Source organism: Phaenicophaeus curvirostris, chromosome 2 (genome assembly GCF_032191515.1).
Source record: "Phaenicophaeus curvirostris isolate KB17595 chromosome 2, BPBGC_Pcur_1.0, whole genome shotgun sequence".
In the NCBI taxonomy this organism is placed as follows: Eukaryota; Metazoa; Chordata; class Aves; order Cuculiformes; family Cuculidae; genus Phaenicophaeus; species Phaenicophaeus curvirostris.
The window spans coordinates 48,415,790-48,443,647 of record NC_091393.1 but is presented as its reverse complement, the minus strand read 5'-3'; the positions used below and the strand labels follow the sequence as shown (position 1 = coordinate 48,443,647).

The following is a 27,858-nucleotide window of genomic DNA, read 5'->3' as shown; positions in this document are numbered from 1 at the left end:
ATAGAGTTAGGGTTAGAGTTAGGGTTCAGGTTAGGGGTTAGGGTCTGAGTTTGGGTAGGGTTAGGATTATGGTTAGGGTTACAGTTAGGGTTAGTGGTTAGGGTAAGCACCATTAGGATTATTTTTAGGGTTAGGGCCATTAGGGTTAGGGTTATGGGTTAGGGTCATTAGGGTTAGAGTTAGGGTTAGTGTTACGGTTAGGGGTTACACTTAGGGTTACAGCTGTGCAATTGAAACACCAGGGACAGTTAGCTACATATATGCAGTGCATTACTTTCCCTAGGCAGGCAGGCAGGCAGGAATTATAGTGCCGTTTTTTTCCCTTGCCTCAGAAATAATCTCCAATAGCCTTTTGAAAAAATAAACCAGTAGCTTGAACTTCAGGGCCTCCTCGGCCGACACGCACCCTTGTGCGGCTGCTGTTCCCCGCCAGCCCCCTGCCGTGCGCTCGTTCGGTGCCACCGGGGTCCCTCGGGCACGCGTCTCCTGCCTCGCAGCCGAGCGGCGGGCGCGCCCCCGCTGCGACGCCATCGCTTCGCCGTGCCGGGCAGCGCCGGGTGCCAATGCCGCTGGGCTCCGCTCTGCCAGCAAGCCTTCCCGAGCAACCCTCGTGGATGGACGCGCACCCCGCCCCGCAGGTAAACGGGGAAGGAGGAGTGGGGGGGAAGAGCCACGGGGGAAAGAAGGGAGCTGGGGCGTTGGAAGCGGCTGCGCGGGGACTCACTCTCTCTGGAAGAGTTTGAAAGATGGATAGGTGAGGTGCTCAGGGATACGGTTTAGTATTGGGTAGGAGAAGGGCTTGGTGCTGGTTGATGAAAAGCTCGATATTAGCCAGCAGCGTGCGCTCGCAGCCCAGAGGGCAAACCGTATCCTGGGCTGCATCAAAAGAAGCGTGGCCAGCAGGTTGAGGGGGGTGATTCTACCCCTCTATTCCGCTTTTGTGAGGAATTTCCTCTACTCATCTGGAGTATTTTGTCCAGTTGTGGAATCGTCAACGTCAGAAGGATATGGAACTGTTGGAAGGGGTCCAGAGGAGGGCTTCAAGGATGATCAAAAGGCAGGAGCGCCTCTTCTATGAGCACAAGATGAGAGTTGGGGTTGTTCAGCCTGGAGAAGGCCCCAAGGAGACTTTATAGCGACCTTACAGTGCCTGAAGGGGCTGCAGGGAAGCTGGCGACGGACTGTTTACAAAGGCTTGTGGTGATAGGATGAGGGGGAACGGGTATAAAGTGGAGAGGGGCAGATTTAGGCTAGATATAAGGAAGAATTTCTTCACCATGAGGGTGGTGAGGCCCTGGCACAGGTTGCCCAGGGAAGCTGTGGCTGCCCCATCCCTGGAGGTGTTCAAGGCCAGGTTGGATGGGGCCTTGGGCAGCCTGATGTGGTGGGAGGTGTCCCTGCCCATGGCAGGGGGGTTAGAACCGGATGGGTTTTACGGTCCCTTCCCACCCAAGCCATTCTGTGAGTAAGCGCGGGAGGGCGCGGAGCTCCCGGCCACGGGCCAGGGCGAGGCCGCGGCCGCTCCTCGGGACGCGGGCTCTGAGCCGGCCCCGCAGCGCGCGCGGCCCCGCCCGCCGCCATCTTCCTTGCGGACAGTTACCCACAACCAAGATGGCGCGCGGGCCGCGCGGTGGGCGAGCGCTTCCCCGCGCGGGGCGGAAGTGACGCAGCGGCGGCGGCGCCGCCCCCTCGTTCTCCATGGTGGGGTTTTTTTTTTTCTTTTTTTTTTTTTTTCTTTTTTTCCCTTTGGGCCCCGCGTCTCTTCCTCCGGCGAGACGGGAAATGGCTGCCTAGCCGCGATAAAGGGAGCGGGGCCGCCGGGAGTTCCGCCCGCCAGGTGAGGAAGGGGTGGAGGAGGAGATGATGATGATGATGACGGTGAGGCGGCTGCGGGGCGGCGGCGGCGCGCGGGGAGGCTGAGGCGGGGTTGGGGGGGGGCACCTCGCGCCCCTCCCGCCCCCCCTCCCGCGGTCGCGCGCTCCCCGCGCCGTCCCGCCCTTCCCCGCCGCGTGACCTGGGCGCGCCATTATCCGCCACCCCCGCCGCGACGGGAACAGCCGCGCCTTCCCCCCCCCCATCCTCCGTCTTCCCCCCGCAGCACGGGATGGGCAGCCGCCCCTGCTGGTGAGCCCCGTGCCCGCCCGGCCGCCGCCGCTCTCTGCGGGAGTCGGGCCTGCACGGCGCCGCTCCTCCCTGGGCCTTCACGGCGTCCCGGGGAGCGAAGGTAGAGAGGGATGAGGGAGGGCGTGGGGGGAAAGGCGGCCGCGGAGCTGCCTTGAGGTCATTCGTGGCTTATGGAAGCCGGCTGGGGGGATGGGGCGGGGGGGGGTGCGGAATGGGCAGCCTGCCCCGTTGGGCTTCCACCCTGGGCAACCTGGGTGTGCGGCCTTCCCGCCATCTCCTCTGGGAGATGGGCCCGAGGGGATGGCCGTGTGCAGCGCGGCCCACGGGAACAGAACGTCGCCCCGTTTCCTTCGAGGGCGTGCCTGCGATGGGGGGAAACGGTGCTGGGGGGAGAGGATGCTTCCCGGCATTGGATCAGCCCTTGCGCTCGTTAGAGGAACTTCCCTTCGGGCATGACTGCGGTTCAAGTGCTTGTGTCTTAAATGTTTGGCTCCTGCTGGCCTCCCTGCCCTGTTCAGAACTGCTCGCAAAACCCGGCAAGGGGTCAGAGTGGGTTTTTTGCCCCTTAATGAAAAGGACTATTATATTCCTAGTGTTTATCTTATTGTGGTATACGGCTTTTGCGGGATCTTGTATTTATTTTTCATTTGCTTTGTAAGCCCTCCCCTACTTCTCCCTTGAATTTTCTTACGAAAATTAGATTCTTTTTTTGTGTGTCATGGCGATCCTTTATCAAGTCGAGTCAGTACAATTTGTCACTTGTTTATCTCCGAGATCTAAGTTTTACCTTAACAATAGCATTTGAGATTTACTAGAGAAAGACCCGAGGGCATACAAAACAAAGGAATCTTTGGCACTGCAAGCAGTCACTGCTTGAGTAATGGCTGGGCTATTATAAATATATTAGAACATCCCTTGGTGTTTTTGGTGTGGGATCAGAGGAGCCTGTGGTTGCAGGAAGATGGTGCCTAGCTGTTGTCTTTTTCCTCTGTCCTCTTTCTCCTCTTTCATAATCTCATTACTTTAGACAAAAGTGAGGAAAACAAGAAGCCTTGTAAAGGCTTTGGCTCTGAGCTACGCTCCAAGCATGCAGCTTCTTGCAGCAAGGAGTGTAGGATTTGCTTGCTCCCACTCCTCCCTCTTGATGTTGAGTGACAGGCTGGGCTGAATGGCAGGAAGAGCTTTAATGTGTTACATAGATCAGTACGTGGGGTGTGACTGCCCTTCTTAGCCCTGGTTCCGTGGCTTTAGCAAGGCTGTAGTGGGCCAGGCTGTAAGGAGGAGTCCCTCGGGTGAAGAGTGTGGCTGAGGGGATTTTTCCTGGGGAGGGGGCGAGTGTCTTGTACCATGGGGAAGGACCCGTTGCCATTGGGGATGCAGAAAACTTGGAGTGGTTGTAGTAATTCAGAAAGGGTCGGCAGGTAGCTGTTGTTTGGAGCTAGAGTGCAGGTATTTGGAGGGATTAGATTTGTGCAAGTTGTCAAGGAGAGATTGTGGTGTAGAGGTTTGAGGAATGCCAGAGAACCCTTGGGGTTTGTTTACAGGTAGCAGAGGTAGGTGAAGGAAACTACTGAAGAAAGTAAGCTTTTGGGTTACAACTGTGTTCAGTTTATCTATCTGAGAGTTTCTCCCAAATATATTTTGAAAAAGTGCTTTGCCATCTTGTTCGTTTTGCTGGCACTGGCCTCCCTGCAGCCTTGTGGTAAGTCGTATCTGAGAGGTGATGTGGCTGAGAAATCTGCTTTTCTTTTCATCCAGAGTAGTTTTATTTTGGATCAGTTAACTGCTGTAGCTCACCAAGCTCCTATATTAATATCAGTCTCGGAACAAATGAGAGAGGGAAGACAGCATTTTCTGCAGCAGCGTGCTCATAGCTTGTTGTAAAGAGGTGGTGGAAGCCACTGTGTAAGGGCACGTGAAAATACCATGTTTAAAACACTAAGAAAAAAACCCAAGAACTGCTATCCAAAAGCATGCAAATTCCTTTTTGCGTTTTGACAAAAATTCTTAGAAGCAGTCACTTTGGTGTCTGTGTTTTTTAGTTAGTGGAGAAGCATGCTTTTGTTTGCCAGTAGTGTTACATAAAAGGACTGCTACCGATCATGTGATGGTTTTGGAGAGCCGATATTACTGCTACTAGGATGCTGGGTTTTGACTTAATTTGCAAATATTTTGTATTGTTTTCTATAAATAAATGAATGAATTGGGGGGAAAAGGCCTTTGTATGTTTTATTGTTCCAGTTGACTTTTTGTGCTGTAATGCCTATGCTGGTCTGTTTTGTCTTTGTAACCGTGTGAATGTTATGAAGATAATATTATATAGTGAGAATATGAAACGAGGGAAAACATGCTTCCTAGCTCTTGCCCAAACTATCTTGGAATGTACAAACAAGTTTGTTGTGGTATTGCAATATTTGTAAGATTCTAGTCATTGATAATCTGAGTGGTAGGGGTTTGCACTCACTAATGAAATGCATTCTGTTTTTATTTGTGAAAATAAAAATAGATGTGATTGTTGTGGTCTTGTTTTTACTAACACCGCTGTTAAGTTTGTGGGCGTTTAAAACAAAGAAGGAGGCGGTAAAGAATGGATAAGTAAGTCTGACGGATGTACATGCACTGAAAAATGCCTTACGCTACTGTCTCAATAAGACTGACTCTCTTGAATTGAGCATATGTATTGTGAGAGAGAATATTACAAATTCTGTGGGATTTCTTGCGTTTTTTCCTATTGCCTTGTCCTGGTTGTATGATACTCACTTCTTCTGAAGCCTGAATCTCTGAATGAAAATGCATTTTGGTAACAGCTTGTGGATTACTTTAACAAGATTTTGACTTAAGTCTTGCTGACAGCTTTTAAGTAGTGCTTAAGCAAGAGAAACATAGGCTTCAGAAATAACTGAAGGGTAGGCAAAATAAGGAAACTAAGGCAAAGCAGTGTTTTGCTAGTGTAGGTGGGGATAGTCTTCTAAAATGTCTTCAAAAACTTCCAGGTGTTGTAGAACTTGTAACATATTTGTTAAACCTTTTAAAATCTGCAGCCTGTGTACTCTGAGAAAACTTTTAACATCAGTGGTGTACTTAAGACTCTTAAAATAACATTTAAAATGAATTGGAAACTTTTCTTTGTCCTTCACTTTTGTTTTAAACATAGTGAATTGTAACAGTGACGTTTACTTCCTCATTATTGTGCTGGGATAAGCCTGATTGTCGTACTTGCTCACTAAGACTAATATAAGACGCCCAAAGATCCTGCTGTTATGTTGTCCATTTCTTAACTTTCTTGACTCCTGCTTTGGTCTTCAGTGGAACTCAGTATCTGACAGATAGTGGATTCTGCTTTTTTTTTTTAAAAAAAAAAAAAGTCAAGGTTTTTGTGTTAAGGATTGTTTGTTTGGGGATAGGGTTTTCTTGTTGGGGTGCCAGTGTGGGTTGTAGAGTGTTGAGTATTTATTTATTTATAATAGCTGCTTGCAAGTAAGTGTTGAAAAGCTCAACTTCTGAGTTTGTTGTTGCTAGTGGCTTTTGCCAAGCTAGTTTCAGGAAAGCTTTAATATTGCAGTGCTGCCAAAAGAAGCAGTTCTGTCATGGACTATATCAGAAGAGTGATTTGTATTGAAACTAATCCAGGTGATCCATACATTTTCTAATCTAATTCACTATGTGGCTGCAAAATTACTTGTGCTGGCATAAGGGTGAAGATCGTTGGGAATACAAGAAAACAAAGGATAGGAGAGATGGGAGTTTCTTCGATAGTATCGGCTTATTCTGGTTTAAAGTACCGTGGAGATACAGCAGCTTCCTTTGTGATACATAGATTTTCTAACAGAGGAATTAAATGGTTGAGATTTAAGCATTTCTTTTCCGATATTTAGGGCAGAAAGCTAGGGGAGAAGAATCTTGAGTTGCATAAAGCATGTGGATTACAGCCCTGCTGTTTCAGGCATAGGCCATGTTCCTAGCTCCTAGTTACAGTCCTCTCTTAAAAATTCTTGGTGTGAGTGATGACGTTTTGTGTCACATTCTTAATTTGCCCCTTTGGCAGACTCTTGGTCTCTGCTGAGACTTCTTCAGAGATGAGCTTCATGCACTGAAGAGGGGCAACTGGTCTTTCTATTTGGTCATGGATATTGTCGTGTAGCAACGTATGATGCTTAGTACCTCTTTTGTTGCCCTCTACAATTCCTGCACTCCCTTGACATGCTGTAACCAGTATGGACTGACAACAAGCACTGTAGTCTACAGGAAGAGGCTGTGGGTGTTTTTATTCGATACTGTGAAACAATATTATGTAATTGTGATGCTTTCAGAGGAATGTGTACTTTTCCTACTGAAGTGTGAAGCATGTAAAAGCTTACTGTTACAAAGCAGCTGTTTTCCTGCATACACTTCAGCTGCTGCTGTTCTCTGAATATGCTTCAGTAGAAAATAATAAAATTTTAGATTCTTGCATATTGTGAGAATATTTACATGGGCAAACAGCTGTGTAGTCTTTTCACTTCTGTTTGCGAGTCTGAGTGGTTTTTGGAAGGGGAGTTTTGTGTTGAGCTTTTACTTGCTACAATTAATAGAAACAAGATCTCCCAATAGTTGAGTTTTTTCTAATAGAGCAGCAAGTATATTTTAGCTGCCAGGGTTGAACATGATGTATCTGATGGCTGTTAGCCATGTTTATTTATTTATTTATTATTTCTCACCTTTGCCAGTTGCTGGTATAGATTCCTAAAACTGTGCAGAACTGACTGCCAGAGTTTGAGCTACAGTAATTTAAGATCCTGTCTTCTGCCTAGAGGTTTGAAAGGTAAAGTAACAGTCTTGTTCTGTATCCCTAGGATCTAAAGACTTGTGTAAATTAGGAGTATGGATTTCAGCTCACACCAACATATTGGTTATAAGAGTCAGAAGCAGAGATGATTTAAATATTGATTTAAAATCTCAAACTGAACTTCAAACTTTTAGCCGAAGTTTGTGTTACTTCTTCTGTATTAGACTTCTGAATGCCTTACTTAACCTTTGCTAGCTAATACCATCTCGCCTTTTGTCTAGACAAGATCTGAAATGGTCCGATACACTACTGTGCTCCTTCAGAGACTCATGGTTGCTGATGATGAGAAGTAAAAACTTAATCTTATCAAAGCATATATTTTGTAGAAATTGGAAATATCTTGGTCACTGCTAATGAATGGTAAGTGGACTTTCGAAAGCAGTGTTTATGAACACAAGTGCTGCACTACTTTAAGATGAAGAAGGCATTGAAAACATCTGTGAACTAGTGTGAAACTGTCAATTAGGAGCAGTCGATGTTTTATGGCTTTGGCTTTAATGAATAAGTTGTTGAGATGCAGAATTTCTGGGGCATCCTCCTGTCTTTATTGAACTGGGACAAAATTTATGAGTTGCTTGAGCGCAGTTGGAAAGTTTGCTTAATATTGAGTCGGACTATAAATGTATCATAATATTAAGGCTCTGAGGTAATAAAAGCTGAGGCCAGTGAAAAATTTGTAGCCTGGAGACTGATTTCATTATTAAAATTGTACTTTGCTGTTGTATACCTGTAAAATAACTTATTTTTAAAGATGATGTTGGTTAGTTAGGTAAACTCATATATGTATGCATTTTAAACAAGAAGGTGTAACAGAATAGTTGCAGAGAAACATAAAGCTTTCAAGCTTTCACTTTTTTGTCTTAAGTCCTCATCCCAAATATTTTTTTGAAAGATAGCTCCAGTTAAGTGCAAAGCCGTATTTGAAGAGATCTAACTGGTCTTAAGTTTGCCACTGTCCTTTTTGCCCCCTCCTCCTGGCCACATGCTTTTCTTTCCCCCCCATATCCAGCTCTGGCACTTGTTTGGTCCTTCATTAAGCCAAGTCGATAACCTAATCATGTGAAAGTGATTATATCAATATCAATATCAAGACCCTGCTCACTGAAGGACCCAAAGGGTGTCAAGGCTGTTGTAAAGGTGAGGATAATGTGTTGTACAGCTCTGTAAGCAAGGTTGGAGGAGGGAGTGATCATGTATGGAAGAGGAGTTGGATTTACTGCTTGGCAGTGGCTAGCCTTTGAGCTGAGTCAAAGAGTAAACTTGCCATTTCTTATGTGTTGTCTTTTCATGGTATACAGATTGTTTGAACCCATTTAACCAAAAGGTATTATCTGCTCTTTAGTAAAAGCTTGTGTATTTAACAGTCCCTTTTTCTGTTCTGTAGGGATCAGTATTGCTGAAAGCACAAATAGACAGTTTTGAAATAGTTGCTTCATTGCCACCAACTAACAGTTTGAGGTAAGATTAACTTAATTCATTTAAAGTGAGAATTGATTTTGTTTTCCTAAAATTTATGCATGCAATAAGAAGCTAAAATATATAAAACTTAAAACGGTTTAAAAACTCTGAATTTCTGTTGCCTGTGAGTAGATGAGCATGAGAGACTATATGCCATTTTCTTTGAGTTTAATTGAACACAATGCATTATAAACCATCTTCTGAGTATAGGATATATAAAATTGCTTTTTAATGGTAGGAGCAAATAAAAGACAGCATTTAGCATATTACTCTTCTTCAAGGTAAATAATTTTTTTGTAGTTAAATGGAAAGCTAGTTTAGGTTAATTTTCTTTTTCCTGGGTTAGTTGCAGTAAGGTATTTATATTTGTCTTTGGGGCAATGCTAACTCCTGTGCTTCTGTGGTAGGGAAAGTTATGGGCAGGAACAGCTCATAGGGGAGAAGTTGGTCTGTCTTTTTTTTTTTTGGGTTTGCTTAGTGTGTCTAAAATCTCTTAATTTTGTTAAGCTCAAATTAAGCTCTAATGCTGTTTATTTGTCTTATGTAATTTTAATATCACCCAGGTAACAAGAAAGATTATATGAAGTACCTTGTTACAGAATGTGCTTGTTGTGTTGAGCTTGTATTTTCAATACAATAGTTTGAGTTTTCATGGTTGTTTGCCATACAAAAGCTGTGTATCTGTTTTTCATTTTTGTTTTATTTCGTATTAAACAGTGACAGTTACAGAAATTGAGCATACAAAGGCATGAAAATTTGTAGTTAGTTGTTCACAATTTATATTCAGATTGTCTAATGTGACCTTTTTTTAAAAGTTGGACAATTTCAAAAGGAAATGGTGGGTCGAAGGTTTTAATTTGGGGATTTTTAGCCAACAATTTCAGAAGAAAAGGTGTATTTTTTAATGGTTTGCACTAATTAATTCTAAATATCATGACCATACATGAGGAGAAATGATAGTTTATTATGAGTTTTGTTTTCTTTCAGAACTCATTGCTTTATAATCAATAGTAGTTTTCACAGCTTAATTTGAGCTGAAAAATACTGAATTCTGTTATTAAGCTGTATTCTTTGTCGGCCCTGCATTTTATGTAGAGTTGAAAAAGTAAAGTTAACCTTAAGATGCAAGGGACAATCGCATGAGAGTGATTAGCTTTAGCACATGTGGTTAGGAGAAGTAATACCCCTGGCTCAAATCAACAACTGCTGGACAGAATACTTCAAGGGCTTCTTCTTTACTTATGTAAAAGGGTACATTGTACAGGACTGTAAAGTACTTCCAGGAAAGGATAGATGCATTGGAAATGCAAGGAGACTATGAACCACTCAAATAGCAAGAATTCTGTTTAAAATGTATTAAAATGTGTAATTGTACATACTCACATTATTTCTTGCCCTAATTTGGAGAAGTTTTTTTTTCTGTTGCTTCTTCTCGGCTTCTACAGGATCAACTTGCAATTGAATCTGGAGAACCTTTTACACTCGATCTTGTCAGACAAACTGCATGCACAGTAGCTATGTTAAAATATTTAAAAAGTGGTTGAGCTTTTTGTTTGCTAATAAATGTACTCTTTGTCTTCAAAGTTCTTTTACATAGGCAGTGTTATAACTTTTCCTAATATTTTCACTGTAGCATATACAAATTGTTTGTTTATGATTTACATGGATTCTAAATAGTTGCTTTCCTTTTCTTCTCCCTCCTCTTGCTGCTTTTCCTTTCTGGAAGAAGATCTACTGGGAAAAATGGGTCGATCTAACTCTAGATCACATTCTTCAAGATCAAAGTCCAGATCCCAGTCCAGTTCTAGATCAAGGTCCAGGTCGCATTCTAGGAAAAAGAGATACAGGTAAATTAGGTCTTACTGCATGAAAAGTTGGTATAGCATATTAAGTTTTGTCTGGAAATGATTTTTTACTGGCATAATGCTGTGTCAGAAGTGAATCTGGGATCTCATTTCATTTTAGGCAGTAGGTAAATTCTGCTTTGAGTGTAACTTAGGTTACTTTGTTCTCTACTTGGCTTTTTTTTTTTTTACTCTGTTTTCCGATATCTTGAGATAATTTCAGAATGCTAATGTTTGTGGCTTGTTTGATTCTCCCTTCCCACACCCTGCCCCCGGCCTTCACATGATGTTTTCTTTGTCCAGTCTCTTTCACTGTGATTTGTTCTGTATTTTTGTGCAGCTTTTCAGATCTGGAGTAACTTAAGGCTTCAGCAGATAAGCTTTGCTCTGCCCTGTCTTCTTGGTTGCCTCCAGCCTTTTCTTCTTCTTTCTTACTAGTGGATCCTTACCATCTTCCCATAAAAGATGTGGCTGAATTGAATGTTTACTGCCTCTTCAGCTGTCCACAGGCTGGCATATTAAACTGGAGGTCATGTAACTTCATGTTCCAGGCTGTGAACCATGGTGGTTGAGATCTGAATGCCATGCTCCAGAATGGTGATAACCTCTAATAAAATGGCAGGGTAGGCCACTAAGGCTGGTAATGTCTTAAGGATGTGATGCTGAAGTCTAAGTTTCACAGTCTTTAGGAATATAGACATGTTCATTGTAATTCTTTGAGGCAGGAATAATAAATACAGATAGATTGTAGGATTTACTTCAAGGCTGTTAGTATTCTTCCTTTGCCTTTCTGACTGCATTTGAGAAATCTAGCACTTAGTGTCAAGACACTTATTTATTTTTTTTAATTGTAAAATGTTAATGTTTGCTTTTTAATTTTAGTTCTAGGTCTCGGTCAAGGACATATTCACGATCTCGCAGCAGGGATCGTATTTATTCTAGAGATTATCGCAGAGATTACAGAAATAATAGAGGAATGAGACGTCCCTATGGTTACAGAGGAAGAGGTAGAGGGTATTATCAAGGAGGAGGTGGTAGATACCATCGTGGAGGTTATAGGCCTGTCTGGAACCGAAGACACTCCCGAAGTCCTAGGCGTGGTCGTTCACGTTCCAGAAGTCCAAAACGAAGGTCTGTGTCTTCCCAGAGGTCCCGGAGCAGATCTCGTCGATCTTACAGATCTTCCAGATCCCCAAGGTCCTCTTCATCTCGGTCTTCATCCCCATACAGCAAATCACCTGTCTCTTCCAAAAGACATGCGTCTCTGGAAAAGCAGGCAAAGAAAACTGAAGGGGCTCCTTTGCAAGATAGCCCTTTGAAAAATAAATCACAAGATGAACAGAAAGATACATTCGAACATGACCCATCAGAGTCTCTTGACGATTTTAACAAATCATCAGCAGCTTCTGGCGACATTTGGCCTGGCCTTTCAGCGTATGATAACAGTCCAAGGTCACCCCATAGTCCTTCTATTGCCACCCCACCTAGTCAGAGTTCATCTTGCTCTGACGCCCCTTTGCTTAGCACAGCCCACTCAGCAAAGGACACACCTCAACATTCCCATTCCATTCAGCATAGTCCTGAGAGGTCTGGCTCTGGTTCTGTTGGAAATGGTTCTAGCCGTTATAGTCCTTCTCAGAATAGCCCATTGCATCACATCCCTTCGAGGAGAAGCCCTGCAAAGACAATCCCATCACAGAGCGCTCCCCGTGAGGAGGCTCGAGTGAGGTCATTTTATCCTGAGGGTGGTGAACAGGAAACTGCAAAAGGTGGAAAGTTTATGAAAAGGTAAGAATTAATGTTACCTCTTAAAATGCTGTCTGTTACAGTGTTGACAAAATCGTTACTGTGTCTTGGAAAACGCAATACAGAATACTGTGGAATAATATTACTAACTTTAGTCCAGTTGGAATTTAGTTTGAAATGTTTGACTCTTCCTCCTAACGTACCTCAAGGTCTTGTCTGTTGGCTAGCTGAGATAGGGATGGATATCGTTGAGGAAAAACTGGTTTGTGTTTTTCCTTTACAGTGTATTTTGTTATACGCCATTTACTTAAAAATCTTAATTGAAATAGTGAGTTAGACTTACTGTTTGATAGTGAATTCTGTTCAAGTATTTGAAAATTTTAATGCTTCACATAGTTTGAAATGCAAATCTTCTGGGAGTCTGAAGGTGTAGAAATTGTACAATGGTTGATTGTGTGGTGCAGTATGACAGCTTTGATGCCTTGACTTCCGTTACTTGTGAATTATATTTACAGTTGAATGTATATTTTCCCATTAATGTAAAATGCATAAATTTGCTCTAAAATGTTTAATATGGTAGTAATTTTTAAAAGTTGTAAAAATCTTAGTGATATTAGACAGTTCCTTTCTAATGTGGTGTAAGTGGATTTATTATAAAATTAATTATAGAGCAGGGCTGTGACTATGCTCTAAAGGTTTGGTTGTAGGCTTTTGTCCGGCCAATGATTTATTATGTAAAAATACGTTGCTTAGAAGGTCAAAAATATTATTTCCTCGGGGTAGATACATAGGAGTTGGTGAACATATTAGGACTTATGTGAAAATAGTATGTAGATCAGGCAGTGTCTGAAATAATTAATTGGTGTGTTTCTGTGTTTAGGAGAGCTGCCTTCTAAAGGTTCCCTGCTTGTACACAATATAGCGAATTCTTTAAGCCTGGGTCAGGTCTTGGGAGTTCTCTTAGAAATGTATAGGATCTTGAAAATAGGTCACTTCTTTTATGGTACTCCTTTCACTTTTTCACTAAAAGAAGGAAAAACATGAGTTGCAGTCTGAATTACCAAATTTCATGTGAATCTGATGGGAAAATGACTGGTGTAAGAGAATGTGAAACTGGGTACTGATTAAGGAAAACCAAACCATTGGCGTCCTTATAAACTCAAGGAGAGAATTTGTAGGTGTTCTACAGAAAAGCATTGTATTTTTCAGATGCCTCCAGTAGTACATAAATAACAGTGGGTGCAGTATTAATGGTGTGCGAAGCACTGCATGCTAAAGTTGAAATGCTCAGAGGAATGTATTTTCTTCTTCTTCTTGGTGTGAGATTGACACAAAAAGAGGAATGCAAGTGAACTAGAATGAATGCAATCCAGAGTTACGAGTCTCTTCTTTGCTATCCACAGGTACACAGATGAAGAGTCTAGAGTATACCTGCTTGATAGGGGTAATACCAGGGAGAAGGAGGCCCAGAAGGAGAGAGGATCAGAAAAAGGGAGGACAGAGGGAGAAAGGGAATGGGAGGAACAGGAAACTCTAGATTTTTTCGTTGATAAAGAGACTGGGAAAGAAAAGTTTAATGACTCTGAAGGGGAGGACACAGAGGAGACAGAGGATTACAGACAGTTCAGAAAGTCTGTTCTGGCAGATCAGGGTAAAAATTTTCCTACTGCATCTCACCGGAATGCTGAGGAGGAAGGAACCAAATACAAATCTAAAATATCAAACAAGGGCAATAGAGAGAGCGATGGATTTAGAGATGAGAAAAGTTATAAGCCTAAAGAGACTGGCTATGTAGTGGAAAGGCCTAGTGCCACAAAAGATAAGCACAAGGAAGAAGACAAGAGTTCTGAGAGACTAATGATGAAGAAAGAAAGTCAGTCACCTGAGCAGGTAAAGTCTGAAAAGCTCAAAGAACTCTTTGATTACAGTCCCCCACTACACAAGAATCTGGATGCGAGAGAAAAATCCACCTTCAGAGAGGAGAGCCCACTTAGGATCAAAATGATAGCCAGTGACTCCCATCGTCCTGAAGTTAAACTCAAAATGGCACCAGTACCTCTTGATGATTCCAATAGGTAAATTATTCCGCACCACAGTGTGGTTCTTGACCTGATTGTAGTGTCATTCATCTTTATTTAAACTAGTGGTTTCTTTTTGTGTGTCTTTTTTTGTTGTTGATGCATTTTAGACCTGCTTCCTTGACTAAAGACAGGCTGCTTGCTAGCACACTTGTCCATTCCGTCAAGAAGGAGCAAGAATTCCGATCCATCTTTGACCACATTAAGTTGCCGCAGGCCAGCAAAAGCACGTCAGAGTCATTTATTCAGCACATAGTGTCCTTGGTTCATCATGTCAAAGGTATGTATTCACTTTATTATACCGAATACACATCTGACAACTTCATTTAAGCCTGTGTACTGTCTCTAGTACAGGAAGATTTCAGCCCTCTTTTAATGTTCACTTAGTCAAACTTTTCCTTTTGAGGTACACACAAAAATAATTAGAACAATAATAGCCACAGAATCTATTATCAGAACCCCCAAGCAACGTGGAGCATAATAGCAGTTATACTATATTTCTAGATAAATTTTTGAGCCTGAATAGCATATAAAGTTTGAATTTTTGCACTGTAGTTTTAACATATTATTTTGGTCAAACTTTTCTTACAATGTTTTATTTTAATGATTCTAACATACAATTTTATATTAAGCAGTGCAGTGTCAGTTGGCAGGTGTCTTTTGCACTGTAAATACAATGGCATTCCTTTTGGAGCACCCCAGAGCTCATTTCCAGGATGTTATTAGACGACTGGGGTTTTTTTTGTCTCGAAATCATAAGATTTAACAAAAATTGTGCTCTAAGTAATATTAAATACACTATGATATATTTGTTTTACTCCTATTTGACAGTGTTTTAGTTATGGAGCCAGGAGTTTCACTTACAAGAACTTGGTGGTGGCTAAATAAACCTCCATTAAATTAATTATACACTAATGATTTTCTGATTTAACAGCAGTGGCTGCAACTTAGTAGAAACACTCAAAAAACTCCAGCCTACAACCCACCAAAACCCAGACCCAAACCATGAAAGTAGATGCATTTAATTTAGGTCACACACTCATGCTGCCAGAGTTTTCTGATGGAAAAACAGGTAACTCCTTAAAATCCAGTGAGGATATCTGGAGAGTTCTTTAAATGCTTTTTTTTCTGTAGCATTTTACTTTGTTACTGGGCTGTTTTCTTCTGTTTAATGTACTGAGATGATATGGAAGAATTTTCTGGTGAAAATAATTCTGTATCATTGTACAAAGGGGGAGTGTGGAAATGCTTAGTTAGGTGACCAGTTTCAGTGTATCTTTAAACGTTTTTTTTTTAAGATGCTTTTGCTTTAATTGCAGAGACTTAAGTGCTAGAAGTGTGTGCTAATAAGGTTCTTGTAAATCTCATTTTGTTGGCAAAATTCATATTATATGTTTTACTGCATTTTTTTAATTACTTGTAAAGAAGAAACTAGTCAACAGTAATGTTAACAATATAAGATAATGTATTAGATTTTAAAAAATTCTTATTGAGGCACCTGTTTAAAGATCATGGTTGTGGAAGTATCTTATTTATTGCTGTCTGAAGAGATTTAAGGCTCCGTCCAATGAGAGCTTCTGTAAGTTTTTGCTTATGTAGTGCATATGTAGGCTGCAAGTGAAATAATATTCCTGAAACTCTCACATGTTGATCACAGAGTAGACTGCTTTTTTTGTAAACTTTTGTATGTTAAACAAATACCTGGTAAATGTAACAGCTGAACAGCCTGTCTGGCCAAGTTACTAGAATATATACAGTTATGGTTGGTTTTGAAAGCAGAACCTCTCTTTAAGTTTCAGATGTACTGTGGTCTGTGATCAGATTTTAGTTACTCTTTTTACAAATTAAAGTTGTATTCATTATTGGTGTGATGCGACCAGTCTGAACAGCTCTTTATTAATGTAGAGCTGAAAATGCCCAGTGATGTTTTCTTTTTCATTGTAACTAGGTCCTGGAATGTGTTTTGAAATGGCAAAATCCATGTTACAAAAGTAAAATAGCTGTTGAAAGATACAGATGCCAAACAGGCAAAGTTGAACCTTCTGTCTTCCTGGCAAAAATGGCATAAAAACAGAGTTGCTAGCTCAAATTCCTGTGTTTGATGGAATTATGATTGAGGCACTACCCTTGTAGTGGCCGTTTCAAGTTTTAATGGTTGGTTATGAGACAAATACTGGATGCCGGGCGGTAAGTTGACACAGATGTATGTTGACCTGTTAAGCAGATAGTTTGCTTCATATGTAACATTTCATAGCTCATGACTTTATGTATTTCTATATTACATTTAAACACATTTGTTGAGCTGGTTTAAAAACTGAGTTTTGCTGTGCTAATTAACTGTTTCTGAAGGAAAGACATTGTCAGAGAAGTTGTCAAGTTTGCCAAGATGCCAGATGCTTAAATGACTTTATTTACATGTAGGTGTGTTAATTGTCTTGGGTTGTTTATCATCACAGTTTCAAATCAAGAAATTGTATTCCTGTAAGAAATTACTTGTTAGGTCATTTATGTAGTTACAGAAGCATACGTTACTTAAGTGCTTTCACTGAATTAACCTTACTTTAAGTTAAGATGAGATGAGTAGTAAAATGTACTTATTCCAAGTATTCATGACTCAAAGTAACTCCATTTTCTCTGTGGGCAGCGTATAAAATAACTGTTACAAAATTGCTCCTTTATTTTTCATTAGAGGAAAAGGTTGTTGAAAATGAGCAAGTCTGATCAGTAAATGATGCTTTAATTAGATGTAATACAGTCGTGGCATAGTTAGACTTGCAGTGGTGCTGTGCACTACTACTTTGTTTTGGTTACAGAATGTGTTAAAATAGGGAAAATGCCACATTTGCTTGTCCTAATAGATTTATTGAAAATACTGTGAGTTTGCCTGCTATTTGCCTTTCTGTCAGGAGTAAAATACCTCTCAGTTGAATTGAACTAATGAAACAGTGTTTTTCTATTGTAACCAACAGAGCAATACTTCAAGTCAGCTGGAATGACCCTAAATGAGAGGTTCACTGCATATCAAAAAGCTACTGAAGAACACTGCACCCGGCAAAAGAGCCCAGAAATACATAGGTATATGTTAACTGTATACGTAGATGCTTTGTGTTTCAAATAATATTTGCTAATATTTCTTCTGAGAACCCAAAATGCTTTTCTAATCTGTATGGAGTAATTTGGTAATTTCTGTGTAAATACAAAAAAAAAAACCCCTTCTGTAAAAGAGAACTCATCTGAGCCAAGTCTGGCTTCATCTGTGGTTTTGTAGCAGATGTCTTCTCTACCTCTGTATCTCATTTGGGATATATTTACTTTTCTCACATGCAGCGCTCAAATATTGAGGGGCATATGTCTTGAAGATGAAAAGAAGCCCTGTACATGCATCTTTGTTCTCCAGTGTGAAATGTTCCATCTCATACTACTTTAGGTTTTGTGTGTGTTAATTTACAGCAGTTTTTTGAAAAATCTCAGAGCCCGAAAGGTAAGAAGGTAGTCACACAGATTTTTTTTGATCATGTGCTATACTTTAATGATGCAGTGTACTATATTTGTGTTGCATGTGAGTATATATTATCCCCTTATTCAATGTCTAACTTAATAGGTTTTCTTAACTGTTAAATATATTTGACTTTACAGAAAACTATCATATTGTTGTTTTCTTGGGGAGATGGGTTTTCAACTTGCTACATATTTTGAAGTAACTCATTGAACATTTGTTGTATCTTCAAAGTGGTACTTGAAATGCAAAAAATCAAACTGCCTATTTTCTGTATTTGTTTTTAGCATACTTCACACAGTGCAGAACCAAGGTTTTTAATTTTTAGTCTGCTTCTGTATTCTGATGGTGGGGCTTTGTATGCAGATGTTTCTTCTACTGCAAAAATACCTTGCTTCTCAGTTTCCTGTTGAAAAGAAATGTCTGAGGCCATTGACAGCAACATACACACATGGCAAGACCCTGCTTTTATTTTGCATTTAGGAGGATTGACATCTCTCCAAGTACCCTGAGGAAGCATACCCGTTTAGCAGGTGAAGAGAGAGCCTTTAAAGAAGAAAGTCAAAAAGTACGTTCTGAGTAAATGTCCTGTCTGTATTTCTGACTTAATTTGTTTCCCTTTAATTGTGAACTTCAACTCTGTGTTTGTGTACAAAACCACAAAAATAATCTGTAGTATTATAGTTGAAGTGCTTGCATTTGTAACTTTTTTTTTTCCCCTTTGAGTACACCATGTTACTAAGAAGCCAGTTTATGTAGCGTGATTTTTTCTGTATGATAATGTGGCATATAAAGTCTTCTTGGACATTTTTTGACCAAATTTGTGTCACTAAGCTGCCCAAGTACAAAGAAAGGGGGTGTGGGGGGAGGAAGCTACTGAAGTGGTCAGCGAGTGGTATGGTCAAATTGCAAAGGTGTTTATGCTTTGCTAAAAACAACTCACAGGAGAAATAAAGACTTAAACATCCTTCCAAACCACGTATTAGGGTCAGTCTGCATCAAAAATAGATATCCCATAGGCTTGATGTGAATGCTTGTTTGAAACTGATACTCTTAGCTGTTTGGGTTCTTGTTTGTTTTTTTAATATATCTAGCTATTCATTGTAAAGGGTGTTCACTTAAATCAATTCCTGTGCTGAAGAGTGTTGGAAAAATAGGTAAACTGTCGCGCAACTTGCCTTTTCAGATTGTCTTCTGGATGCTTAATTTCAAAATTTTGTTCCAAATATATATATTCATTTACAGGGAGATAAAAAATTAAGGTGTGATTCTGCTGATCTTCGGCATGACATTGACCGACGTAGAAAAGAGCGAAGTAAAGAACGAGGAGACTCAAAGGGTTCCAGGGAATCCAGTGGGTCAAGAAAGCGGGAGAAAACACCAAAAGATTACAAGGATTACAAATCTTACAAAGATGACAGGTAAATATTTGAATTCCTGATATAGGTTTCTAGCTTCTAGTGAGCCTTTTATAATTGTAAGCTTAATTGCTTTCAGTTTTCACTGTATAATGGAACATTTAAATTTAAACAATTAAAATTATTTGTTTTACAGCAAATATATATTATCTGTCTTTTACACGGCTTATGGTGGATGAGGACAAAAACTTTGGAATAGCAAGCTAACACTGAAAAAAAATGACAAATTAATCTGTCCTATTATCCAGGCTACATCAGGAGGTTGGACTTCAATGCAGTACATTTCTATAAACAGTTTGTGTAAGAACTTTGGTTCGTTATGCTTGATTCCGCACTTTTTCAACTCATAACACCAACAGTATGAGAGTCTTAACTGATACTTAGGTTTTAACATGGGTGAGAAGGGGATTATTTAGTTTTTTCTAAAGACAGTGGGCTGTTAAGAAAAAAAATGTTAGCATATCTCAGTGGATACTGTGTAGCAGTGGTAAGAGTTACTTCAGGTAGAACCTTCTTTAGAATAGAATAGTAAATTCTTGTAAATTGGGTCAAATTAGTACCACTGTGGGGTTACTAAAAGTCTTGCTGTAGGAATTCTTTTTCCCTGCTTTGTACTGGATATACAATGATTTTTTTATTATGCTTCCTGTTTACTTTATGACTTTGGTATTCATGTTGTCATCCACTGGCTGATTCCATACAGCCATCTATGTAGGGAAGCCCACACTGTAACTTTCCAACAGTGTGTAAACTGAACTATGTAAAGTCACTGTAAAACTTTGCCTTGAGCGTTTTCTTTCCTTCAAATTCTGTTTTTCTGCCTCAGAAGAAAGGCAGATCTGAAATGTAACATAATCTCTTCATGGCATCAAAACGTGGAAAAACTGCCTTTGCAGTTTGCACACTGCTGCTTTCCAACTCACTAGGAGTAATATACATTTAGTGCATTTAAATGTGTAAGAGGAGGCTGGAGAGTGGAACTGTATTTCATTCTTAGCATCTGAAATACGTAAAATATATGTGAATATAACCAGAAGGGGGATAGTTTTACATGAAATACAGTAAGACCCCTTTTAGTATAAGCATGTTACAGACTATCTAGTACTTTTAAAGTAGCACAGAGTGTATCTTCTTATTTTTCAGTAAACAGAAAAGAGATCAAGACCGTGCTCGGTCCTCCCCATCTTCCTCCCCGTCTTCTTCCTCATCCAGTTCTCGAGAAGAAAAGGATTGCAAGAAGGAAAGAGATGAAGAGTTCAAAACCCACCATGAACAGAAAGAATACTCTGGTTTTGCAGGAGTCAACAGGCCAAGAGGCACCTTTGTAAGTTGCTCTCTTATTCTTCCCCCACATTATGAATACTTCACTAATGATGAAAAAAACAAGGAAGTGTTGCAGTGAATAGTGTTAGGCTAGACTTCTTTCATGGCAGTGATTCTTGAATTATTTTGTGATGTACAGAAAAAGTTTGGGGCTTTTTCCCCAGCACCGCCCTGTGGCAGTTAATTGGTGTGCAGATATTAGCATGCCATTAGAGACCCTATTGTACAGGTGGGGAAAATTGTTTATTCCTTGCTCTCTTGCAATTATGTTTCCTGACTGGATCTGAAGATCTACCTTTTTGTAAAGATTAATCATGTGATCTCTTACTTGTTAACTCCCTGCAACTTCTGTTTTTCTCTGACAATTTCAGTTTAGTTTTGTCCTTCTTTGTGTGCGATAGCTGTAACTTGTGAAATTGAGAATGCCACATAATTAAAAATATACATAAACCTTAAAACAGCTGTATTGAGGAGAGGAGATGGTATACTTGTTTTTTTTCTTTAGTGTTTCTTTGGCCTGGGCTAGCCACAGTGAGCATGAAAGCTCATTAATTTAGCTCTGGACTGTGTTTTAGCATTGTGATTTGGAAAGTGACACATTGACCACTATAGTCTTCAGAAAAATCATTAAAAGTTAAATTCCCTGTTAATATAATTACTGGTATTTAATTGGGAAGTGTAGAAGCATTAGGAAAGGACTAGAAATCAATAAGGGCAGCCTTGAAAAGATAAGGAACACTTAAAAAAAACCCCTAAACCAACCCCCCCCCCCCCCAAAAAAAACCAACTCCAAAACCCACAAAAATGCCCCTGCCCTCCAAAAACCCAACAAACATAAAACCCAAATCAACCCCAAAGAACCACAACAAAAAAACCCAAACCAGAGCAAGACACACAAAAAAGCAAGTTCTTTGTTTGAGCAGGGAGAAATGTCGAATAGACTTACATAATGGGCAGGAGTAATTTGATACTTGCGCAATAATTCCTTCTTGTAACTTGTATTTAAGACTGAATAATGCTAAAGGATATTGTTTGTTATAAATGTACATTGAGTTGTTTGTAATAGTGCAAAAGAAGTTTTAAACCACACACGAGGGTGTCTGTAATGCATGTGGGGTGTGCAACACTTGAGTTAAGTTTTGAATCTTCCATCTAAAAATCTGTAGCTTTTTAGAAGAAAATTTAAAGTTCAAAAATTTCTAACTCTAAAAAGGCATGATTTCCTCCTTTCTTGCTATTTTTTTAATGTAATTATACTAGGGAACAGCAATGTGGCCTAGGCGTATAAACCCTTGGGTGGTGTAGGCATCAAAGATGAAAATATCAGCACAAGTTCTGGTTATATAAGCTAGTGGTGCTAAGTGAAAGAAAAGTAGAGCTTTAAACCCTTTCTCCTCTCAAAGAGAATCAATTAAAGAAAACTCGTAATTAGTGGAAGCCTTACTGCTTTGTTAAACCAGATTGTAAGTGTTGTTGCTGCTTCACATGAAATTTAAGTAGATGTGAATTGAAAATTTAATAACCTTCTACTAATTTAACTACTGGTGACTGCCAGTTGTGACTATGCAGTTAATGTTCCCAAATGGCATATGTGGTCACACACAGGCTTATTGAACAAACTGCGTCTGAACAGGAGAATCTAAAGAGGCCAACCTGTTGACTCAGATCTTTTTAGGGTCCCAGCTTGGATAGTATTAAAACATAGAGACTGGCTAGCATAGGAATGTCTTTAATTCAGGCTAATAATGGCTGCATTCCAGTAAATACTGCTTTGCCTTGCGGGTGAATAAAATGTTTTTTTTGTTGTGAATCCTCCCTAAGCCAGGAGGGCTTGATACACTGGCAGAGCATATCTTGCTGGATAGGGGAGACTAATGTAAGCTAAGCTGTCAATTTAATTTTAAATTAGCAGTGATTTTTCTCTAATACTTGCTGATAGACCATAATGTTTAATTCTAGGCGTCTTGTTCACGATGTTTATACATCATGAATAGCTTTGAAGTAGGAATGCAAATATAGATAAATAAGAGTCTTTTAATGACACTATCATTAGGTATCCAGCTCCTACAGAATTGTGTGTAAGAGTCTGGTTTAGAAAGAGAAAACTTTTTATAGAAAATGTGCTGTGTCCTCTTTGGTCTTTGTGGTGAATAAGCCCATAAAGACAACACCATAATGGTTTTTCACCTGCCATATATCTTTGCCTGAAAGATGACCTGAGGGTGTGGTGTGAAATGTTAAGTGTTGAGGAAAGCTCTAGATATTTTTCTTAAAGAGAAACTGATAATGACACCTAATACTAGGAAGTGCTGATCTTGCTTTTCTAAAAATCCTGTCATAATATTGTCTCTACATCCTTTCTTCTCCTCACTGAGATACTGCTTTTTGTGTCCTGATTTTGTAAAGGTGTCAAAGCTACTTGAAATAAAAAGTGTAGTATTTCCTCTATAGTGCAGTGTTTTTCAGTTGATAGTCTATTGCTTTCCAAGTGATTTTCCAAGCAAGTTTTTTCAAGTATTTTTTTTTTCCCAATTGCCTATGGTGTATTGAGTAGGGCTAATGAACATTTTAAAGATTGTTTTTTTTTCAGTCAGTTTTGTTTTCAGAGTAGTTTTAAAAACTGTCCTGTATCAGTTCTGCATTAGAAGTGTTGGAGCATTGTGGAACTAAGTGTGCACAATACTCCTTTTCAAGTTAATTTTTTTTTTTTTTGGGGTCTATTAGTGGAACATACTTATTCTCCAGTCACGTTTTTATACATTTACTCTGGAGACCCAGTTCTGAGTTTTTAACTAGGCTCTTTATGGAAGTTGTGTTCGTAGTAACTGCTGGTTTTAGCAGTCTGTCTTCCCAACCTAACCTCCTCCTCTTGAATGGAGGATATAAACTCTTGTTCAGTGTTTTGTACAAGCTAAAAAATCACATGCTGAGGGAACTGTATATATTACTACTTAGTGTATTCAGAGTGAAGTATTTTGTTTATTGCTGTGAGACATTTTATCCTGTTGTTATAAAATCCTATTAATTCATTGTAAAGAATATTTAAGACACTTAAATATTCTTCACTTCAAGCATTCAAGAATATTTTTCACTTAAAGCATTGATGCTCTGTACAATACGAATTGTTGATTTTTCAGAGCAAAGAATTTAATTTGGCATGAAGTGCATTTTTGAATCTCAGTTGCAAATGTTTGAGTATTTGAAAACTTATTTGAAAACTGCAGTGTTTGTATGTATTCTAGAATCATTTTCTCATAACTGATTCGACTGACTCCATAAATGACCATTTTTAATCCCATGACAGTTTTCTCCCTCTTTCAGTCTTGTTTTTCTGTTTGTTTGTGAACAGGTTCAGAAGCTTCTTCTGACCTTTTGTTGCAGTACAGTAGTTTACCAGCAGTCAAAGGAAATTTTTTTTCGTTGTGGGTGAATATATGCCAAGAACTCAAATGTGTTTCAATTAAGTCTAATAGAATTATTGTTTCAAAGTGAATGCTTGAATATGTTATTTAAGGTAATATGTGAATTTGAAAATGGTTTTACGCTTGCAGGTACTGTAATTAAGTACAGAAAGAGCATTTTCAGTAATAGAGAACTTGAACTCTGTGGTTTTGTGTAAATAGATTAAATGACATTTTGGTTAATCAGTTTCGAATTAGGGGCAGAGGAAGAGCCAGAGGAGTCTTTGCTGGAACAAATACTGGTCCCAGCAACTCAAATACTACTTTTCAGAAGAGACCGAAGGAAGAGGAATGGGATCCTGAATATACCCCAAAAAGCAAGAAATACTTCTTGGTGGGTGTGGTGAACTCGATATCTTATGCATGCTTTTGTTTTCTCAAACTTTCTACGAGTGTAGAAGTAGCATGCATGTACAGACAGGGACTTCAGTTATGTAACCATGGGAGTATCAGGGTTGTTTTTGTGTGTGGTTCTGCTTCTTTTGTGTTTTTCTGTAGCAGGCTGGCAGTAACTGAAGCCTGACACAGAATGGATCTCCAGAACTTTGATCAATGAGCAGGGAAGAAGGCAAACTCGGACTAAAATTATTAAAAACGAATTTTAAACCAAAAATATTTGTGCCGTGTTTTCCTGGGTTTGTTTAAGTATGTCAGTCAATCTATCTTGGATTTGTCTGGAAGTCTTCAAAAATTGAAGATTAGGAAAAGCTGACAGTATTTGTGGATGTATGTAGGCTGACTGTTATTGTAGCAGTCCTGTTCCTCATTGAGTAGTGAGATAGTCATAAGAAAATCACCATAGTCTTGATTCCTCTTTCTTATCTGGATTATGAAAAGAGGGCAGTTGATATAACTCCTCAGTGAGTAGAGCAGTATGCTGAATAGCCTCTGTTCCAGTTGATTTCTTAAACAATCCAGGCTTTGAAGGATACTGTTTCACCACTGAAAAATGTTTAGTGGTGAAGATTAGACTTTCTCCTCTATCATTATAGTTTGTCACATGTTAGCAGGTAATTCAAGAAATAACACAATCACAATTTGGATGTTTGTTTGAGGAGTTCTCCTCCATCTCCCCACACATGTAAACTTTTCTGATCTCTAACCATAGAAAGAGATGTGATAATATATTCATTTAAGAAGTTCTGTGGTAGCCAGAGTGAGTATTTGTGGCTATTAAACTTTATTCTCATCTCTAAAAATGTTTTCTAATTAATAAAAATCCACCCTTTAGTTTTTCTTATAATTATTAATAAACTGCTTTATACAGCTGTGGTATGTGTTTACTAGTTATGATTTCTTTCCAAATCACAAGTCAAAACAGATATTTAAGCAAGTGTACCTCACTCTTCTAAATATAAAGTGGTTTTATTTTAAATATTTGTCTGTAGTGTACATGAAGTTCATGGAGTGATTATCAAAAGACTTGCCGAACTATGTAAGGCTATTTTTGGTAGCAAGATAATAAACTTCAAGCACCAGAGAAACTCAGCTGTTGTTAATGTCAGATTTAAACAGTTTAAACTTCATTTGCTCTGCATTGTGCAGATGAAGCCAAAAATCTGAAAACTGTCTTCAGTTACCGCAACTTAAAAAGTATAAAGGACTCTATCTCTGCATTAAAGTAAAAATAATTTAAAAAAACCCAAACTAGCTTATTCCTGGAGTGTTTTCCTTTAAAATAAAATTTTCTTTTCTCAAAACTAGTGGGCAATTCTTATGACTGAGGATAAGTGACAGAGCTGATTGATTACTTAGAAACGTTTCGGTAGCCATACAGCTAATATGTCTTAAAATAATTTTATTGTTGTTTTGGTTACAGTGTTGTAAGGGTATACTTCATTATGCATTTTGTATACTGTGATCTGAACTGTTAAAGTTCTCATAAATGTTTTTTCTATGTATAGTGTAAATTTGATACAGAGTAGTAACATTTCGGGGATACATTTAAGAGATGTTCTAACCTTATTCTTTGTCTGATATTATTGTAGCATGATGACAGAGATGATGGTGTGGATTATTGGGCCAAAAGAGGGAGAGGTCGTGGTACTTTCCAGCGCGGCAGAGGGCGTTTTAACTTCAAAAAGTCAGGTAGCAGTCCGAAGTGGACGCATGACAAATACCAAGGGGATGGGATTGTGGAAGATGAAGAAGAAACAATTGAGAACAATGAAGAAAAGGATAGACGCAAAGAGGAAAAGGTAAAAAGTTTACTGAATTGCAGATAAGACACTTTATTTTGTGGTTTCTCAAGAAAATGTGTGTGTGGGGGGAATCACTTTGAAAGGTTTTGGACTTTGTTAACAGTTTACAACAAGACTTTTCTTTCTTTCCACAGGAATAACCCTGGAAGAAAGTTGTAGCTGAAAGAGCAGCTCTTGCACCACCCACACAACATTTTTAATATGTTTTTTTTGTTGTCAAATGAATGTAAGCATTTTACTTAAAATTTTACTGTTGGAAAGTAGTTTAGAGGGATTGTTTTTGTTTTAAGCCTTTAGAAAAAAATCTTGATATAGTAAACTATGTTAATGATCGTACAGGTAGAAAGTAAAATATTTGTAACAACTTTTAAGAAATTTTACTGTTTGTTATATGCAGTGTAATTCTGCTTTGTCCAAATATATGGTCAAGTACAAATCTAAAAGTTTTGATTCTCCCCTATGTCTGTGTTTTATTCTGAAGTAAACTTACAGCTCTGCACACCTGAAATCTTGGAGAAGCATTTTTTATAAACTGATTACTACTTCCGTGTTGTCTTTTTATAAGAAGTGTATTTAAGCATAGTTATCCAGTCATAGTGTAAGTACAAGCAGTTGTGCAAAATGCTGATTGTATGTTAGTTTGAGAATCACATTTACATGGTGATAAAACTGGATTTTTATTCTACCCTGCAAGAGTTTGCAGCAAGAATTTTATCTTTGAGAGTGAAATTGTCACTCTTCAGTAGCCTAAGAAATACACACGTATATGAATACTAAAGTGAGTTTTAAGTGTATTATTTCTCTTCTGGAATGTGAGTTTTAGAAACCTATTTTCAAGTCACAGCTTGCTGCTAGAAACTTCTAAGCAGATCTGAAAACTGGAGTTCCTTCCCCTATTTCTGTAGTTGATTGTAGGTAGTTCTGCACTACCTTAATTCCTGTAGCTTGTCTAGTACAGATTGTTCATTTTTTATGCATACCTGGTGATTTGCCTTGTCATTAAAAGATGTTTTCTTTGTCAAGGGTTACTTACTAACATTTTTAAGGTTCTGAAAAGGTAGGGTTTTAACTCACCACAAGAGAAGTGTGCTATGCATAAAGTATGAAGTACAGGTGGCTTTTTCAGGGCTATCATTAGCAATCATAGTTTTATCTTTCTGTTGATTCAACAAAATGCTTTAAGAAATCGGTGGAAATATCAGTCTAGCTTGTCTGTTATCGTTTTTTTCTAGTTTGTTAAAATTGCCTCTTTAATTTCTTTACGTGGACTTGTCTCTCCAGGTGAGAAATCTGGCAAGAGTAAGTCTTTAAATCTTATATCCCATTTACAGCCTTCAGTGGAATTGGGGACACACACACACACACCCACCAAACAAAATAACACAAAAATCCCTGAAAAGAAGATCAAGATATGTTAAAGTACTGAATCAGCAAAGATACTTCAGATGTATTAGACATTTCTAGAAAGTGTGAATTCCATTACAGTACCCTGCAAGTACCTTTCTTTAGTATTCCATTTCATGGGATGTGTATATCTGGAGTTAGAACTCAATGATAAAAGTTAGCAAAAGATGTCAGAAATCGGTTTTCTTGGACACTAGTTCTAAATAATTGTGCTTACATTATTTTTGTAGCCTAAGTGCTGAAGTTAGTCTGCAATTGTTTGTGTTTTTTAAATGAAAACGGATAACCCACAAACTTGGTTTTAGGGTTAAGTATTCTTTTAACTCTACAGAATGTTAAGGATGAACAGTAACATACTTGAGTTACCAGAACTCTGATACAGCAAGACTTAGGTTTAGACTTAGGTTTTCTTTGTTGGACTGTTATTAATATAGTATGATGTTATATGGAATTAAAGTGTAGTTGTTCTTAGTTGCCATC

At 39.1% G+C, this 27,858-nt stretch overlaps 1 protein-coding gene across 16 annotated transcripts; it reads left to right on the top strand.

Moving 5' to 3' along the window:
* The first annotated feature begins 486 nt into the window (after positions 1–486).
* BCLAF1 (BCL2 associated transcription factor 1) lies at positions 487–26,752 on the top strand. 16 transcript variants are annotated; one of them, XM_069851950.1, is made up of 14 exons: positions 490–638; positions 7,171–7,309; positions 8,334–8,407; positions 10,137–10,254; positions 11,134–12,039; positions 13,401–14,072; positions 14,186–14,355; positions 17,045–17,150; positions 18,055–18,139; positions 18,817–18,992; positions 20,133–20,313; positions 23,961–24,107; positions 25,762–25,971; positions 26,109–26,752. In XM_069851950.1, the coding sequence occupies exons 4-14, from the start codon at positions 10,151–10,153 to the stop codon at positions 26,112–26,114; spliced, it is 2,763 nt and encodes a 920-aa protein (XP_069708051.1). In that variant the 5' UTR covers positions 490–638; positions 7,171–7,309; positions 8,334–8,407; positions 10,137–10,150; the 3' UTR covers positions 26,115–26,752. The 16 variants fall into 16 exon arrangements, 14 of the variants coding, with proteins under 14 accessions (XP_069708057.1, XP_069708061.1, XP_069708051.1 ...); XM_069851963.1 differs by lacking the exon at positions 490–638 and adding an exon at positions 1,731–1,837 and having other exon boundaries at positions 13,926–14,072; XM_069851948.1 differs by lacking the exon at positions 490–638 and adding an exon at positions 1,731–1,837.
* The last annotated feature ends 1,106 nt before the right edge of the window (positions 26,753–27,858 follow it).

Bases quoted from the DNA above. Each gene is read 5' to 3' on its own strand.
- BCLAF1 (XM_069851956.1), top strand. From the start codon at position 10,151: ATGGGTCGATCTAACTCTAGATCACATTCTTCAAGATCAAAGTCCAGA. The intron at 14,356-17,044 runs GTATGTATTCAC...TGTAACCAACAG, and splicing joins CTTGGTTCATCATGTCAAAG to AGCAATACTTCAAGTCAGCT. The intron at 20,314-23,960 runs GTAAGTTGCTCT...TTGGTTAATCAG, and splicing joins ACAGGCCAAGAGGCACCTTT to TTTCGAATTAGGGGCAGAGG.